Here is a 15,000-nt window from a genome sequence, read left to right on the forward strand (position 1 = left end):
GCCTTTTTATCACAGTAATCCTTCATCTTCACAAGCAGGCCGGCCAAGCAGGCCCTCAGGGACGGAGCGCCCAATCACACACTAATGCATGGGGGGGGCACCCCACTCCTCTCCCCCTCCCCTCCCCTCCCCTCCCTTCCTCTCTTCTCCTCTGTGCGGAGCTGCAATACCTCCCCCCTCCATTCACTCCGCTCCCTGGCACTAATGGAAGACGTCCTCTGCTCCCCGTAGCCGCGCTTGTCCTCTCCTGCGCTGCAAGGACACACCAGCCCAGCTGCACCTACATGGCACAGAGAGAGAGAGAGGTGCGGAGAGAGGGAGAGAGGCAGAGAGAGGGGGGTGGAGGGAGAGGGAGGGAGAGAGAGAGAGAGAGAGAGAGAGAGAGGGGAAGAGTAGAAAAGTGGAAGAAGGATCCCATTTGCAGTACACAGCACAGCAGGAATGTGAAGGAGAGAGAGAGTACTGAGAAGACAGATAGAGGAAGAGAGGGAGAGAGGGATAAGCAGAGTGTGTGTGCGAGAGGGTGAAAGAGAGAGGGAGAGAGAGAGTTCCCATATGCTGCACTGTACAAGGACCTTTCCATTGATTGCGGATCAGTGTACATTAAGGCCTGGTCCGCGTGAGGGAGGGGAGTAAACAGCCGCTCAAGCCAAGGACGCTGCACTCTGCTGAGTAATGGCAGTCAGGTCGATGTGTTTTATGGAGGACACGAGGGAGCTCCTCTCGGAGGGTCGGTGTTTCTGGCCAGTCAGGGCTGGAGCTGTATACCTATACTTTGACTCATACACAGTACACAATACAAATACAGTGAGTTTTACCCAACCACTGAAAAGGACAATTCTGTTTTGTTTGTTCATTTTGATTAAATTCAGTAAAAACAGCCCGCCTGAGGAATTACAACGAAGCAGACAAACCCGAGCAGCTGAGCTCGCCTGTTTTGAACTTGAGGCCATGGCTTTAACAATATGCCCCAAGTCAGTTTTCAGTGAAGCAGAATTTGCCTATATTTCTTTGGGGATTATTTTCATCAGAGCGTATGAAGACATGATCTCCTGGGATATGTGATTTGTTGGGACCTGTCTCCTTATAGTGACCTATAACCTCTCACTGCACTGGGACGTCCTCCTCTGGTTCTGTTCTTATCCTGGTGGATATTTATGTCTCTTTTTGACACACACTTTCTCTTTATTTATTTATTTCTTACACACACACACACACACACACACACACACACACACACACACACACACACACACACACACACACACACACACACACACACACACACACACACACACACACACACACACACACACACTAAAAAACAGAAAGGGTGAGGAGGAGATTGGTTAAAAAAATAAACATTCTCTCACAGTAAAAAGAACCAAAAACAAACACAGCTTGATACCGTCACAGAAAAATAAAACAAACTAACAAATGTACGAATTCTCTCCATCACACACACACATTTTCTTTCTTGTGGCTCAAAGTCTGGCTCACCCAGATGGAATCACACACACACACACACACACACACACGCACACACATACACTTGCGCATACGTGCACACACACAACGTGTGTGTACACAGGGGTAAACAGAGCCGGGGATGTGCAAACAGCCCCAGCACACAGACATACAGCCTGCCAGGGCTTTAATAAACAGAAGCCCTATAAAACAAACACACAAACCATATGCCACTCACCATTCAGCCAGCACACACCTCTCTCCCACACACACACCCACACCCACACCATCTCCACAATGAAATACTCTGCACAGAGAACAAACCTGCTAATGCTGATGAGCCAACCGAGAGAGAGAGAGAGAGGCAGAGGCAGAGGCAGAGGCAGAGGCAGAGGCAGAGGCAGAGGCGGGAGAAAAGAATCCAAACCAGAAGTAGGAGAAAGTAAATGCTTATAGAGCACCACAGGGAAAAGGGAAGAAGTGAGTGTGTGTCTTCCTTTCTCACATCCTGCTATGAACAAATTCCAATCAGGGCTCCACTAAAACTTTGAGTGCGCGAGCCTGGCAACTGTTGCCGCCATAAACAAAACAGTGGGGATTCCCAGATCTCAGCCTTTTCTGTGAATCAGAAAGTCCCTCTATGACCATTTCTTCTCCTTAATGTTCAAAGTAGGAAAAATTCTCTGCGATGACGAGCCTTTCTGGGGAGCTACTGACTTATTGGGGAAGCGAGAGACTGATCGTTGAGTGCATTCTATTGCTTCACTATTTCCTCTGTTTAGGAGAGGGGAATCAAGGAGGGAACAGCAGGTAAGACGTAAAAGCAGTGTGAGACTGCCATGTGCCTGGACCCAGCTGTGCCTGTGTGAGTCATGTGTGTGCACCTGTGTGTCGGAGTCAATCCCCCAGAAATGAGAATTTCTGCTTCATGGGAGACTGGAGAGGATTCCCACACACTTCCTGAGGTAAAGGGTTAATTAAAAGTTAATTAGGCGGAAAATGAAGGCCGGGGACCCGCGGCTCCAGCTGTGTCCGACCACGAGCTGATTGGCTGGAGGCTTTACAGCGGCTTGTCTGATTGGTCCACCATCGACAAACACAGTTTTGCTCACACGTGAAGGAAGTCCCTTCACCTTGCCTTTCCCATTATATACAGCCATATACTCTTTTAACAGGGATTCTTTTTACAGGCCTACAGATTTATTTAACTGGCTAATCAACACAATGGACAGGAATGTAGTTCTGTCGTGTTCGATCTGAGGGAAATGAGGCATGAAGCCATCCGTAATGGGTGTTATGTGGAAGAAGGTAGACTGTGCATGAGGTAGGGAGTCTATGTTGGCTGAGGTGTCTGGCATGGAAAAAGACACTTCAGGAAAAATAATGTGTTTATATGCATACGGTGTACATGTGCTTCATCGTCTTGTACATTTCATGCACGTCTTAGACTCATGCCAGTGAGAGTGGATGTTGCTGGTCATGATTATGCAAATACATGCTAATGTACGCATGTGCATTTGGGGAGCTCTGTGCATGGCTGGATGGGTCTGTGTGGTGATTTGAGTATTCCCAGTGAATACTCCTGAGGGCATGAGAGAACTGGAACCACTCAACCCACACACACACACACAGACACACACAGACACAGACACAGACACAGACACACACACACACACACACACACACAGACACACACAGACACACAGACAATGTCACTGTGACAAGCACTTTGACAAGCACTTTGACAAGCACTGTGACATTGTTCGCCACACATGCAGGCACTCATAAACAAATACACACAATTAAAGACAAATGCAACCACACACATTGGCTCAGCCACACACACACACACACACACTGGCTAAGCCACACACACACACACACACACACACACACACACACACTTATACAAGGACACTTGCGGAGGAACACAGAAGGGAACACTTAGAGGACTTTGGAGCAAATCAGGCCACTCTCCACCAACACAGGGAGGTCGGAGCCCTCGTCCCTCCCAGCCGGCGACCCTGCTGGTGTGGACTCTGTGAGGCTGGGGGCTGGCAGAGAGAGCGCGCGGTGAGGAGGCCGAGGCCGGGGCACCAGGAGCAGCTCCAAGGCCTCCCGCTGCAATCCTGCATTCCGCTCACTCAGCCTTATCAGCCCACTGCCACGGGAGGGAGGGTGGTGGGAGATTAAGTGCTCGGCTGCAATCTGGCCAAGCGCAGGGAGATTTGTTTAATGTGCCCCGCGCCGCCGGGGAAAGAGAGGGAGAGAGGGAAAGAGGGAGGGAGAGAGGGAGGGGTGGGGAAAGAATGGGTCAGAGAGGGAACTGGAGAAGGAGCGCTGCGGATGAAATTTCAAAGAGAACCCTCTGCACTCAGACTCTCTCTCTCTCTCTCTCTCTTTCTCCTTCTGCACTCAGCCTCTCTCTCCTTCTGCACTCAGCCTCTCTCTCTCTCTCTTTCTCCCTCTCCACCTGTCTCTATTTCTCCTCTTGCTCTCTCCAGCACGCCTCCGCAGAGGCAGCAATTACAACTCCCTCACCTACCCCTCCCCCCCCCCCCTGCATTTCCATACCTCCCTCCCTCCCTCCCTCCCTCTCACCCCCTCCAATTTGCTCATTACCCCTTCTCTGCAGGTCCCCAGCTGCTATGCTTTCTCCCTCTCTTTTTCCCTCTCACACACACTCACACTCACACACACTCACACTCACACACACTCACACACACACACTCACACACTCACACACACACACTCTCTCCCTCACTCACTCGCTTTCTCTGGTCTGTAACGAATCATGCAAATCACCCAGACTCACATGGAAAATGCACTGAAACCATTAATATTTTTTTTTTTTGCATCTTTCAAAAAGGAGGAGTGGAGGCTTGAGAAAAAAAAAGTGGAGATGGGGGGAAATAGCAAAAAAAGAGGAGTGAAAGAGGTAGGAGCCATTTTGATGCAAAGGGAAGCAATTACAGTGTGTCATTTAGGATGGAGAGGCATCGGCAGCGCTGAGAAGAGCTGATGCAAACCTCCTCCTGTCTGCCTGTCTGTCTGTCTGCCTGCCTCTGAGCTCCTAGGCTTCTGATAAGCTTACGGCCGTCACTGTGACCCTTCCTAGGACAGCAGGTATCCTTTGTGCCTCGAGGAGAAGGACAGAAGCAGCCGTTTCCTCCTGGTTGCGTTTCTGCGCGCCGTCTACATCCCATCTATAGATTCCTCTACTTCAGATCGATGCCAATCATTTTGATCCATGATAATGAATGGATTTACGGTTTGGGTAGAGCATGGATTGCTCAATCATAAATCTGATGGTAAATCCATAGCTAAATCATCCCACATAAATTTCTGACACCATTCCATTACACACTTGTGCACATTACTGTCAGTAATTAAATGAATGTGCTCATCTAACTCGGTAATGAATTATGTTGGACGCGGCGCAGGTTACCACCATGAAATGGTATACTATGGTGTGTAGGTCTCACACAAGAATGTGTGCATACACACACACATTCTCTCTCTCTCTCACACACACACACACACACACACACGTAGCTCAAGCTGAATTCTCTTCACTTATTACCACACTATCACAACATTTCTTAATTAATCTCTACGAAAAAAACAAACAAACAAACTGTAAACCACATCGTAAATATAATTACCAATGGTCAGGCTGAGTGTCCGTTTAGAGTGTGATATAATCATTTAAACCCTTTAATTACAGTTCATTTTTATGGCCTCATTTGTCATGCCTAATTTAGCATTATTTCTACAAATCCAAACACTTCCAGACAGGTGCTTTTGAGCCGTGGGCCACAAAGAGACAGCCCTTAGCAGCGCTTAGCCGTCTGATATCAGACTGTTTAATGTTTCAGATCTTTACATTCTGCATGCAAGGGGTGCTTTAAATCAAACGATGACACTCCTGACACCGCAGAGGAAAAAAATGGACAACTCCAATGACACCTCACATCGCTCAAGTGGCAGAAGTTTGCCATTTGCACCGGAGGATCGACCCTGAGGGAGGGAGATAGATTGCAAGGCTCCCAACTGGGAGTAGCAAAAAAAGATAGACGGAATGGGATGGGATGGCCGGGATGGGTGAGGGCTTTGAAAAAGGAGCTTTGCTAATGGCTGGGACAGCACAGATCCTGTCTTAAGGAGAGCTGCGCTGCCAAGGTGCAGTCTGTCCAAACTCTGAATGGCCTATGCCTCTCCCGTTTCAGCCTGCCGTGCCCAGCTCTTGTGTTCGGTCTTGACCATAGCTCGGGTTTAAGAAACATGATCACCCAATTTTTTTTCATCAAAATGTAAAGGGAATAAATGTAACAGTGGCAGGCCCTCACCCCACCCCCACTCTGATCATAACATTCAGACCCTCAGTGAAGGTCAAATACCTCCTGTCACGTGGTTCTCTGGGCCTCCCCGGACAGGTTACCTTGAAACAGGCCAAACAAGACTCTCTCGTATGAAGAATTTGGAGCATGTTACCCCAACAGGTGTCCAAAAGGGTTTGTGTACAAGAAAGGAGGAACGCACCAACATTCAGCAGCTTACATTTCATAACTACACTCGGCCCACCGACATAGATAAAGCGCTTTTCAAAAACACAGGCTTAGTGAGAAATTGTAATTCCTGTCTCGAAACCAAAGTGAAATCACTTCATCTTTGACCCTGCTATGCTGTCTATATAATACAGATTAAGATGATAAATAATGTGTGAAGCTAAAGATTTAATTCACAAAAGTGGTAGTGTGTTTATTTTGTATTTGTCAAAGACTGAACAATCCATTTAGTCAACCATCTAATCTTTAGAAAATTATTCATATCTGATTAAAATGGATTACAGTGAAGAGGTGTATGCCCTTTTTGTATTGTGAATCGTGCTTACATCTATTAGGTGCAACATCTTTCCATATTAATACATGCGTTTCATGAGGGGCTTTACAGGAAGACTATATCTCACGAGTCTGCCTCCATAGGCTGGATTTGAGCAAATATAGCTTTCAAGCCATGGGCCATTATTACATCATACACCAACTTGAAATGAAAGGAAAAGGGCATGAAAAGCAAGATCAAGCATATGATATGTGTCAACTCAGCAAAGCTGGGGTCCAGGCTTTGCTCATAATTATACTTCACTTAGCGACTGAATAGAACAGTTATACAGCAAGCTGGTTTTAAACTCTGGAAGCTAAAAACGATTCTAGTCAGACACAGGCACAAGTGATGTCATTTCTACTTTATCTCTTGCAGCTCTTATCATTTACTCGAAGTCAAGAGCCCCAACCTGTCCACCAGGTTACACAAGTAGACTAAAGCTCCATCCATATTTTTCTACATTTTAAACCCTTACCCTTTAAACACTTAACACCTTTGTTCCCTAGTGTAAGAGAACTAATGAGAATTTGTAATGGGCATGAAAACTATCAACTACTAGGACACAGAGACACAAAGGCATGTCTTAGGTGCTACAGTTTCACCAAAGACCAATGGCCTTGAAAGCACAAATGATTCAGTTGCAAGTTCAGGTAAAAGGAAAAAAATGGCCTCCAACACTGAATGTATGTGCAATAACAAAGACCTTATAATACTTTTTCATATCCTTCATGGCTTAATGGATGGATCAATCTCAAGAGTTGTCTCCCACTGATCCCCAACCCAAGGGACATGCACTTGAACATTCACAAATGTGTGCTGCTGATGTGAGGTCATGACATGGCCATGAGACATTAATAAATAATAATAATAAAAAAAACACATTTTCCACAAGTGTGAATTCAACACTAACATATGAAATAGAATCAGGCGATAGAAGAAGGTGTAAAAGGCTCAACATAGTGACTGTACTGATCTCCATCAGAAGGCATTAAAAGGACACCAGGTAGACAGACATCCGATACATCTTGGACGGGCATATCTCCAGTTTCATAAAGAGGCCTGCCCAAGACAGCGTTCAAGCTCCCACATAAGCCCCATGAAATGGACTACGCTCAGACACTGTACACAGAGGAACATTTCAAACTGCATTCAAATACCAGAAATACTCAGACTCAGAGTGTGATAATGAAGATCAGAACAGTCTTGGAACAGAATAATGTCTGTAATTAGTCACACATAACTGATTTGTATACTTACAAAAGAAAGGTTTATTTTCTGGATCAGAATCTCAGTAGAAAAAAAAAATACATAGCATTTAGATGGTTACACAAGCAAAACTTTGTACTTTTACTGTCCAATCTCCTAGAATCAATCAGTCTCGAGCTTTAGCATTATAGAAACATCATCCGATTCCATTTCATAGATTATTTAGAACAGTTTTAAATGCCTAGCATTAGATTTCATTGTAACCTCAGGATAGGAAGTCTGTTAATTAGTATGAAGCTAGTAGGGAGTGCAAACTGTCTAGTCTTGTGCCAAAGCCTGTTGCCCTTATAATATCCCTACACAGGAAAGGATACATCTAGGGTACATTGCAAATATTTTAAATAAACCAGCGCTCATTTTTATTATTTTCAACCTTATTATTTAGCAACTTATAACTCAATTCAGTGTGCCAACATCAAACATAGCATCGCGGTGAAAAACAAATATTACAAAACACCAGGGGACACCAGTGCAGAGCATTCATGTCAAGTACATTTCTTTTCCCAATCCAAGGAATAAAGATTCATAAAGAACCACCAGGACAGGCTGCTCTCCTCGCTTTAACACAACTTTGTCGCGATGTATTCTTTGGTTTGATCACCGCGGAACCGCGCCAGGAGGTGAACTGGCCGTCTAAAGCCCACAGCCACCAATTCCAATTTCTTGTTTGTATCTATTGGTGAGTGTGTTCGCTTTACGGGTCAGCGTTGACAGAACTGTGTGTAGCCCATTCAAATGGAAGTGAAAGAGCTTCTCCAAGTCCGCCTCGTCCGGCTCGACTCGCGTCACCTCCAAAGCGTTTACGCCAAGTTTTTCTTTTCGCCTTTCCTCAGCTTGAAGAACTCCCCATTCGATATCATTTCGGATAGACTTTAATCGGACATAATCACCGTACATGTCCCCTTCTTGAAAGTAAGTAGCAGAGCCATTGCTTGCGGTCCGTACAGGGTTAACTTCCTTTTCCTCTTCAAGCGGCACATCCCGAAGAAGACTAGGCACCATGACGGTTTGGTCCATGTTGTTAACTGCACCTATGAAACGATTCATGGCGTTGAACAAAGAGTTCTTTTGATTGTACGAATCGGTTATTTGCATCATCTTGACAGCTGCTCGAATCACCTCTGAAGAATAAACAACTGCGGCTTTCCAAGGCAAATAGAGGATTGACTTTGCTCAGGCAGACTGTATAATCGGCTGGAGGGATAACGTTAGCTAGCTAACGCATTTCAATGGTTCCAATGCTCTGTATAATCGGCTTGACCGGACCCAATGAAGAAGCGGTCTTGGGGGGTCCCTTTGAGCTTCTAGTGCAGGCAAAGTCAGTCTTCACAACAGAACAGACGATAATACTCGCGAAAGAATTTTGTCCCAGCCAGGTCAGTTGATAGAACAGCTATATTACCTTTACTGCTGCAGAATGAATCGGTTAGGGGTTCGTACAATCCTTGAATCGCTCCTGATTAGTAGTTGGGCGGTTTACTAGCTGAAATGTTGAGAGCAGGTGGCTTTATGTGTGGGCGTTTCCCCAAACTGTCAATGAGCCGGTAGCTATCTCCCCCAGGTTGTAACAGGATCAGTGACCTGAAATAACAGGCAAAGGGATGGGTCAATTCGTGGAAGCTAGCTTTACACTCCTACCGGGCAAATAGTAGTTCAGCAAATGTTAACGTGCTGTTACTACTGACAAACTAACAATGGATAACAGCATTGGCAAGGGTGGGCAATTCAACAGCTAACGTTAGCTATTTGGGGCATTTTAGGCTAACTGAGTTATTGATACCTAGTTTGCTAGATAGAGGATGCTAACGTTACCCCAGCCATCAGGCTAGCAAGCAGGCTAGATGAGTCACATCTCAGATAGTCAGCTATTCAACCGGAAAAAAGCCGGGTGCTGTTTTTTATAACATTACATAGTTCAGCTAAAATCATATATGGTATCACAAATTAGGGAAGATATTGTTGATTCAGAGACAGACAGATAACTTAATATTAATATACGTCAGCATTTCCTGATGCAATTAACGATACCTAAATATAGGCTAGCTAGCACCGTTAGCAGAGACACAGACATAACTTCCAATCACCCCCCCCCCCTTTATTTACCAGTGCTAACGTAATCCCAGAAATATAATAACACAGGAAAAAAACAGACCTGCAACAAATGCCCCATGCATCGATGTCTATCAAGAAACAGTAGCGAGTCCCCAGTATCTGCAATAAGATAGCAGGATTTCTTTGGTGCAACGCCGGTGGGTGAGGCCTCGTGGAGCGACTAGTACAATGCTTCTTTTGAATATTCATGAAGGAAAGCATCAGCCCACAGCCGTACCTCCGCTTACAACCAATCACATTTGCGCTGGTTGCTCCCAGGGCGAGGCTTACTGACTTCAACCAATCAGTATCACCAGTTACAGTTACACGATGGCTCACTGCCGGTCTGCTGTGGTGTTGTGGGTGAATTCACATTTTGGCCAGGTTTGAGTCGGTACATTTTTGTAAGTGGTGTTTCAGTAGCCTACTCTTTACGCAGTTGCAGTCACTCACCACGAATCCCAAGATTTTTACGTTTCTGGCGAGAGATACATCGCTGATGATACAGCGAAATGATCAGAGTGGAACTTCCACAGCTGTTAACATCCCAACCTCATGGTGCTTATGGCGATACAGTAATTTTGTAAAGTTGCTTTATTTTGACAGCGATTTACTATTACATTTTGGGTGCGTGCAGAGGACCGTTCAGTGTTAATATGTAACTGCCACTCAAAGCCCAATAAAAATGTGTTCTTTTGTTGTGGAAAATGGATTGTATCACTGCCATGGTAACCATTTGTTTAAGCATTTGCATATGAGAGTGGTGTGAACCATGGGGGTATTGTGAACACATGTATTTACACACTGTCAATTATCAACCCCTGCGTTTGTCCTGTAATCATAGATGTTAGAGTGTCATGAGATGCTGTCAATCAGTAGCATTTCTTAGGCTTAATATAAAAAAAGCAATTGATCTCCGTGGTGTAGGTGCCAGACCCATCTACACGGATCGCTGGCCGCGTTTATAAGGAGAATAGGCCTTAATGGGAAAGACAAGGTCTATTAAAATTGATAATATTTGCAAATAATGTGACGGGAGGGTGTGTGGTGTGTGTGCTCATTGGAGGGAGCCCCCTCTCTCTCTCTCTGCGCGCCACTAAAAAGGTCGACGGTTTCATCGTCACGAATGATAGGAGATGTAATTTGCTCCCTCTATTTAACAGCATGAGCGTCGAAGGGACTCTGATCTGTCTTGCGCGAGTGATTCCTCGGGGAGTCTGCTGATCTGCGCTAATTTGCTTAACAAGATTAGTGTCCATGAGCGCGAGCGCTGTCTCCGCTTGGTTTACAAATTCCAGCCCCGTTCGACTTCTCGCTCTCACACAATGCATCATTGGAGCTGAGTAAATTCAGCGCGGGCCCACGTAAAGCGTATAGCCTTGTATTCCATACGACGACCAAATGTAGAAAAGTAGATAGGATGACAGCCTAGAACATATCCTAAGCTGTAAAAAAAAACTTTGGAAATCGCAGTAGGCTACAAAGTTATTGATGTGTAGGGTAGTTTGCAAGGGCACGTCCTATCCGTGCTATATAGGCGGCCCGTTTTTAAAATTCAAGACACTCTTATGGCGTGAAGTGCCCTAACCCTTGATTAGACAGCGCCTGTCATCAACTCCCTGAGCTAAAGTAATTACCGATAATTTTCCAGTGGGCGGTATTCTGGGCCTCATACATAATCGCCTCCGCGGTCGGCTCGTGTCTGCGGAGGAGCTTTTGTTACGTTTTTCAACGAGATAACGTTGCCATCTAGTGGCTAGAAACTCAACGACGTTAAAGTTTAGCTGGATTTCAACATTAATGTTGGTCACGTTAATAGGCTACATTTATTTGGTCTTATAGAGAAGATCTTGGGAGTGCTTGCAGCCCAAACGGGCCCCACCCCCACCTGTCAAACTAACGTTTGAAATGATAAGTCTGGTCGTCTTCACCATGAAAGATGTTAAAATTCGCTTGCACTGTGCTGCACGAAAGGGTATAGGCGTCATGCACGCTGGGGACAAGTCCCCACCACTTTTTGCGATCACCAATTTCGGACTCAGCTTATGACACCTGAAAACCAGATCTCACTACAGCAAACTGAAATCTTCTCAAAGTTCTTTATCGCCAATTGAAAGCAGTCGGAACTCGGAAGCAATCATATTTGTTCTAGTCTGTTCATCTACCACCAAATGCATGCTTTCTACCGAATGTCAGAAACAGGTTAACCTGGGTTTAAGTGGTTTTCAAATGCACTAACAGAGTTCCATCGCAATTTTAGCTCTGTTTGCCAAGACTAAACAAAAGAGAGTGTTGCTGCACTACATAGAAAAGTGGGATTTGGTGTTATGACACAAGCAACTCTGGTCAGGTTAATCTCTTAACTATCTACTCGTCATGTCTAGCATACATTATGCTTCATAATTGAAATAACAGTACACTAACTGCTACGTGGATAACGTTCAGTGGAGCGATAAGATAGTTTATAATTATTAAGTTTAGCTGTGTTTGGTTGGTCACTGGCGAAGTGAGCATAGCAAGCAAGTTAAAGCTGAATCTGTTGAACAGATGCAGCGGTTGGATTCATTTATTGATATGCTCATAGATGTCTGTGGCTAACATCGTGAATTTAAATCTCCGCTATGAAGTGCGCAGGACTTGATGTTTGGGCGTCATCCGTGGACATAAAATTGGCAGTTGATTTTTTAAAGGTGTTCCATTTGCGAGTTATATATATAAGTGTGTGTGTGTGTGTGTGCATACATTGCCCACTGGACTCGAATAATTAATACTAATAATAATGATATATTATTAGGTATTTTATAGTTTCAGGGAATTATGTTTTCTCACTGCAAAGTTCTGTATCCGCTGTCGATGAATTGACTTGGAATGTTTTAATATTTTAGTTTTAAAGCCCTACACTATCCCAGTAACCTATGAAAATTGGTGCATTTGTATTGCGGTCACCGTAATCGCAGAGGCAGACAACGCAATAGGCCAGTGACGGGCAGGATCATGTAAATTCCCACCTATGCAGCACTTTTCAACCCAAAACGACGCCCATGGGAAATGAGCCCATTTATGGTTTGCTGTGGAGGTACCTCACGTGTTTGCGTTACGCCTCTGCTTATAGACATTGTTATCACAACAAAGGACATATTGAATGCATGAAATTTGATTAATTGGATTATGATTCTACATCGCGCAGAACTCAAATCTGCCGCAGAGTAAAACGATCTAGCACACACTCTGGCAACCATGAAATGACCAATTTTTTAATAGAGATCACAGTTGTTTACAATATCAACGTACATTTGTTGGCATGCTAGCTGGTGATGCGTTTTAAAAAGTTTATTTTATACAAAGTCTTATTGTTATGCTCATCGAACTTTTCAAATTGTGACTAGGAATCATTTACAACACTTTAGCTTCTCCACTTATTTGTGATATTTATTCCACCAACACAAAGGGCAGCTGCAGTGACAACTTCAAAACTGAGGCAAAAAAAAAAAAAACCTGAGAAATAATCTAAACGCAAACACTCATAAACAGAAAATTGGAACAACCAGCCCACTTTACTCACATCAGAGTTTCCTAAAACAAGACAGTGCCAGTGACATCAGCTTTCTCCTCCATCCACCCCCACTCAGAATAGAATGAATGCGATGAACTAGACCCTGGACTCACATCACATGTACCTTGCTAAGTCAGTGGGTCCTAAAGACTGGTTGCTTTTACACCTGCTCATGCTTGTTCGTTATTTGGAGGTGGCCAAGAGAAGTTAGAGTTCAGTTTACACACAGCAGGAAGAGAGTGGCCCTAAATAAGACTGTAAGGCTTTAATAACATTCTTGAGTTAGGCTACTCTGGTTGATAATAGCGTATGGGATTCTTAATACGGGAGAACTCTCTTTTAGACAGTCTGGTGACGAGCATGTCTAGTGACTAACCACCGTGGACCGCACCACTTGGCGGAAATTATAATTCTCTCAAAATGACTGCAGTGATTCTCATTCAATACATTTGATTCGCCCCCTAATGAGTTCAACCTATTGCTATCTCGCCCCATCCTACCTCCCTGTCTGGCCTTCAAGCCACCAACCGCTTCTGATAGCAGTGAGCAATGGCTCAGCTGTCCTCACTGCGTGGACGGCGGCGGTAGCGAGTGAGTCAGACACTGCTGACGCAGAGGATGGGGAGGACATTGCTGGGACGGAGTGCCGACAGGGTGCATCAGCAAAAAGCTAGGCTGGGAGGGACACTGAGTAGTTAATATATCAGACGCTGGCCAGTGAGAGAAAGTGGAACCGTTTGGCACGGCTAGGATGTTAGAGCCAACGGAAACAGAGAAAGAGAGCTGTTCTGAAGCAAGATCGAGACTGCTTATAGGCCTTATCAGTATTAAGATTAAGTATACTGAGTCTGTATATAGTGTCATTTAAATAACAACATCAATAAATAAATAAAATAGACAATGACACGAACACCAAAACTAGGGCCAAGGAGGAAGGCACTGGGGTGGAGGGGCTAAGGTCACTGAGCACTGAGCTGGCCTGATGCGGACATTCACCCAAGGGCTTTTGTACTTTATTTACCTAAAAGAAAATAAAGAGAGAAAGCAACACAACACACCCACGTCCACAGAGCGCTACTAGTACACAGTTTCAGCTATAGGCAATGTTTGTCTCGAACAGGATGCAGAGAGAAGTACTTCATGTAGCAGCACGAAGCGAACACCGTTTGTGTCACGGGAGAGGAGGTTCCCTCCCCCCAAAAAAATCCCAAACAGGATACAAAAATGATCTGATATTTGATTGTTATGCTATTTTTTCTTTACCTTTTTACGTCAAAATAAAAACATATCTGACAAAAAAGAACTATGATGCAATATTTTAGTCACATTTTTGGTTATTTATACAAATGTCACTGTGATGGTTGTGACGCTAGCGGAGGTGTGATTCGGCATGCAGTGGGTTTGTTTGTACAGCAAAAGACTTGGACTAATGTGAGTGTACAGATCCGGCTCTTTTTCCTTTAGTTGTGTTAAGGTCCTGAAAGAAAAACGTATTTTTTACCCCCCCATCATGGCACAACTGCACGTTAAGGAATGATGCACTACACAAAAAGTCAGAGAAAGACCGACACAGAGAGAAAAAAGGAGGAACGAGAGAAGAGGAGAGGGTGAAAACAAGAGAGAGAGAAAGGAGAAAAGTACGGAGGGAAAGGACACAGAGGGAAAAGGCCATGAGAATGGAGTGTGCTAGAATTTCAGGTATGTCCTTTCCCAGTTGCCCAAGGTGATGGATGCCCTCT

The 15,000-nt window shown here is 44.7% G+C and overlaps 2 protein-coding genes across 2 annotated transcripts in view; both read right to left on the minus strand.

Annotated features, from left to right (window-relative positions):
• Nucleotides 1-7,599: 7,599 nt before the first annotated feature.
• Nucleotides 7,600-9,916, minus strand: mid1ip1b (MID1 interacting protein 1b). Its single transcript, XM_012819735.3, has 2 exons — nucleotides 9,770-9,916; nucleotides 7,600-9,198 (listed from the first exon to the last, which is right to left on the minus strand). Exon 2 carries the CDS (start codon nucleotides 8,713-8,715, stop codon nucleotides 8,251-8,253), a length of 465 nt encoding a protein of 154 aa, XP_012675189.1. The 5' UTR covers nucleotides 8,716-9,198; nucleotides 9,770-9,916; the 3' UTR covers nucleotides 7,600-8,250.
• Nucleotides 9,917-12,941: 3,025 nt separating this feature from the next.
• The window catches only part of tspan7b (tetraspanin 7b), a 32,779-nt gene continuing 30,720 nt past the window's right edge, over nucleotides 12,942-15,000 (minus strand). The window contains exon 8 of the mRNA XM_012819734.3: nucleotides 12,942-15,000. This exon is cut by the window's right edge and continues 10 nt beyond it. The gene's annotated coding sequence lies outside the window, so the exon portion shown is untranslated.

The sequence above is a fragment of the Clupea harengus genome, chromosome 21 (assembly GCF_900700415.2).
Source record: "Clupea harengus chromosome 21, Ch_v2.0.2, whole genome shotgun sequence".
Lineage (NCBI taxonomy): Eukaryota > Metazoa > Chordata > Actinopteri > Clupeiformes > Clupeidae > Clupea > Clupea harengus.

Coding starts and splice junctions, on each gene's coding strand:
- mid1ip1b (XM_012819735.3), bottom strand. CDS start 8,715: ATGATGCAAATAACCGATTCGTACAATCAAAAGAACTCTTTGTTCAAC.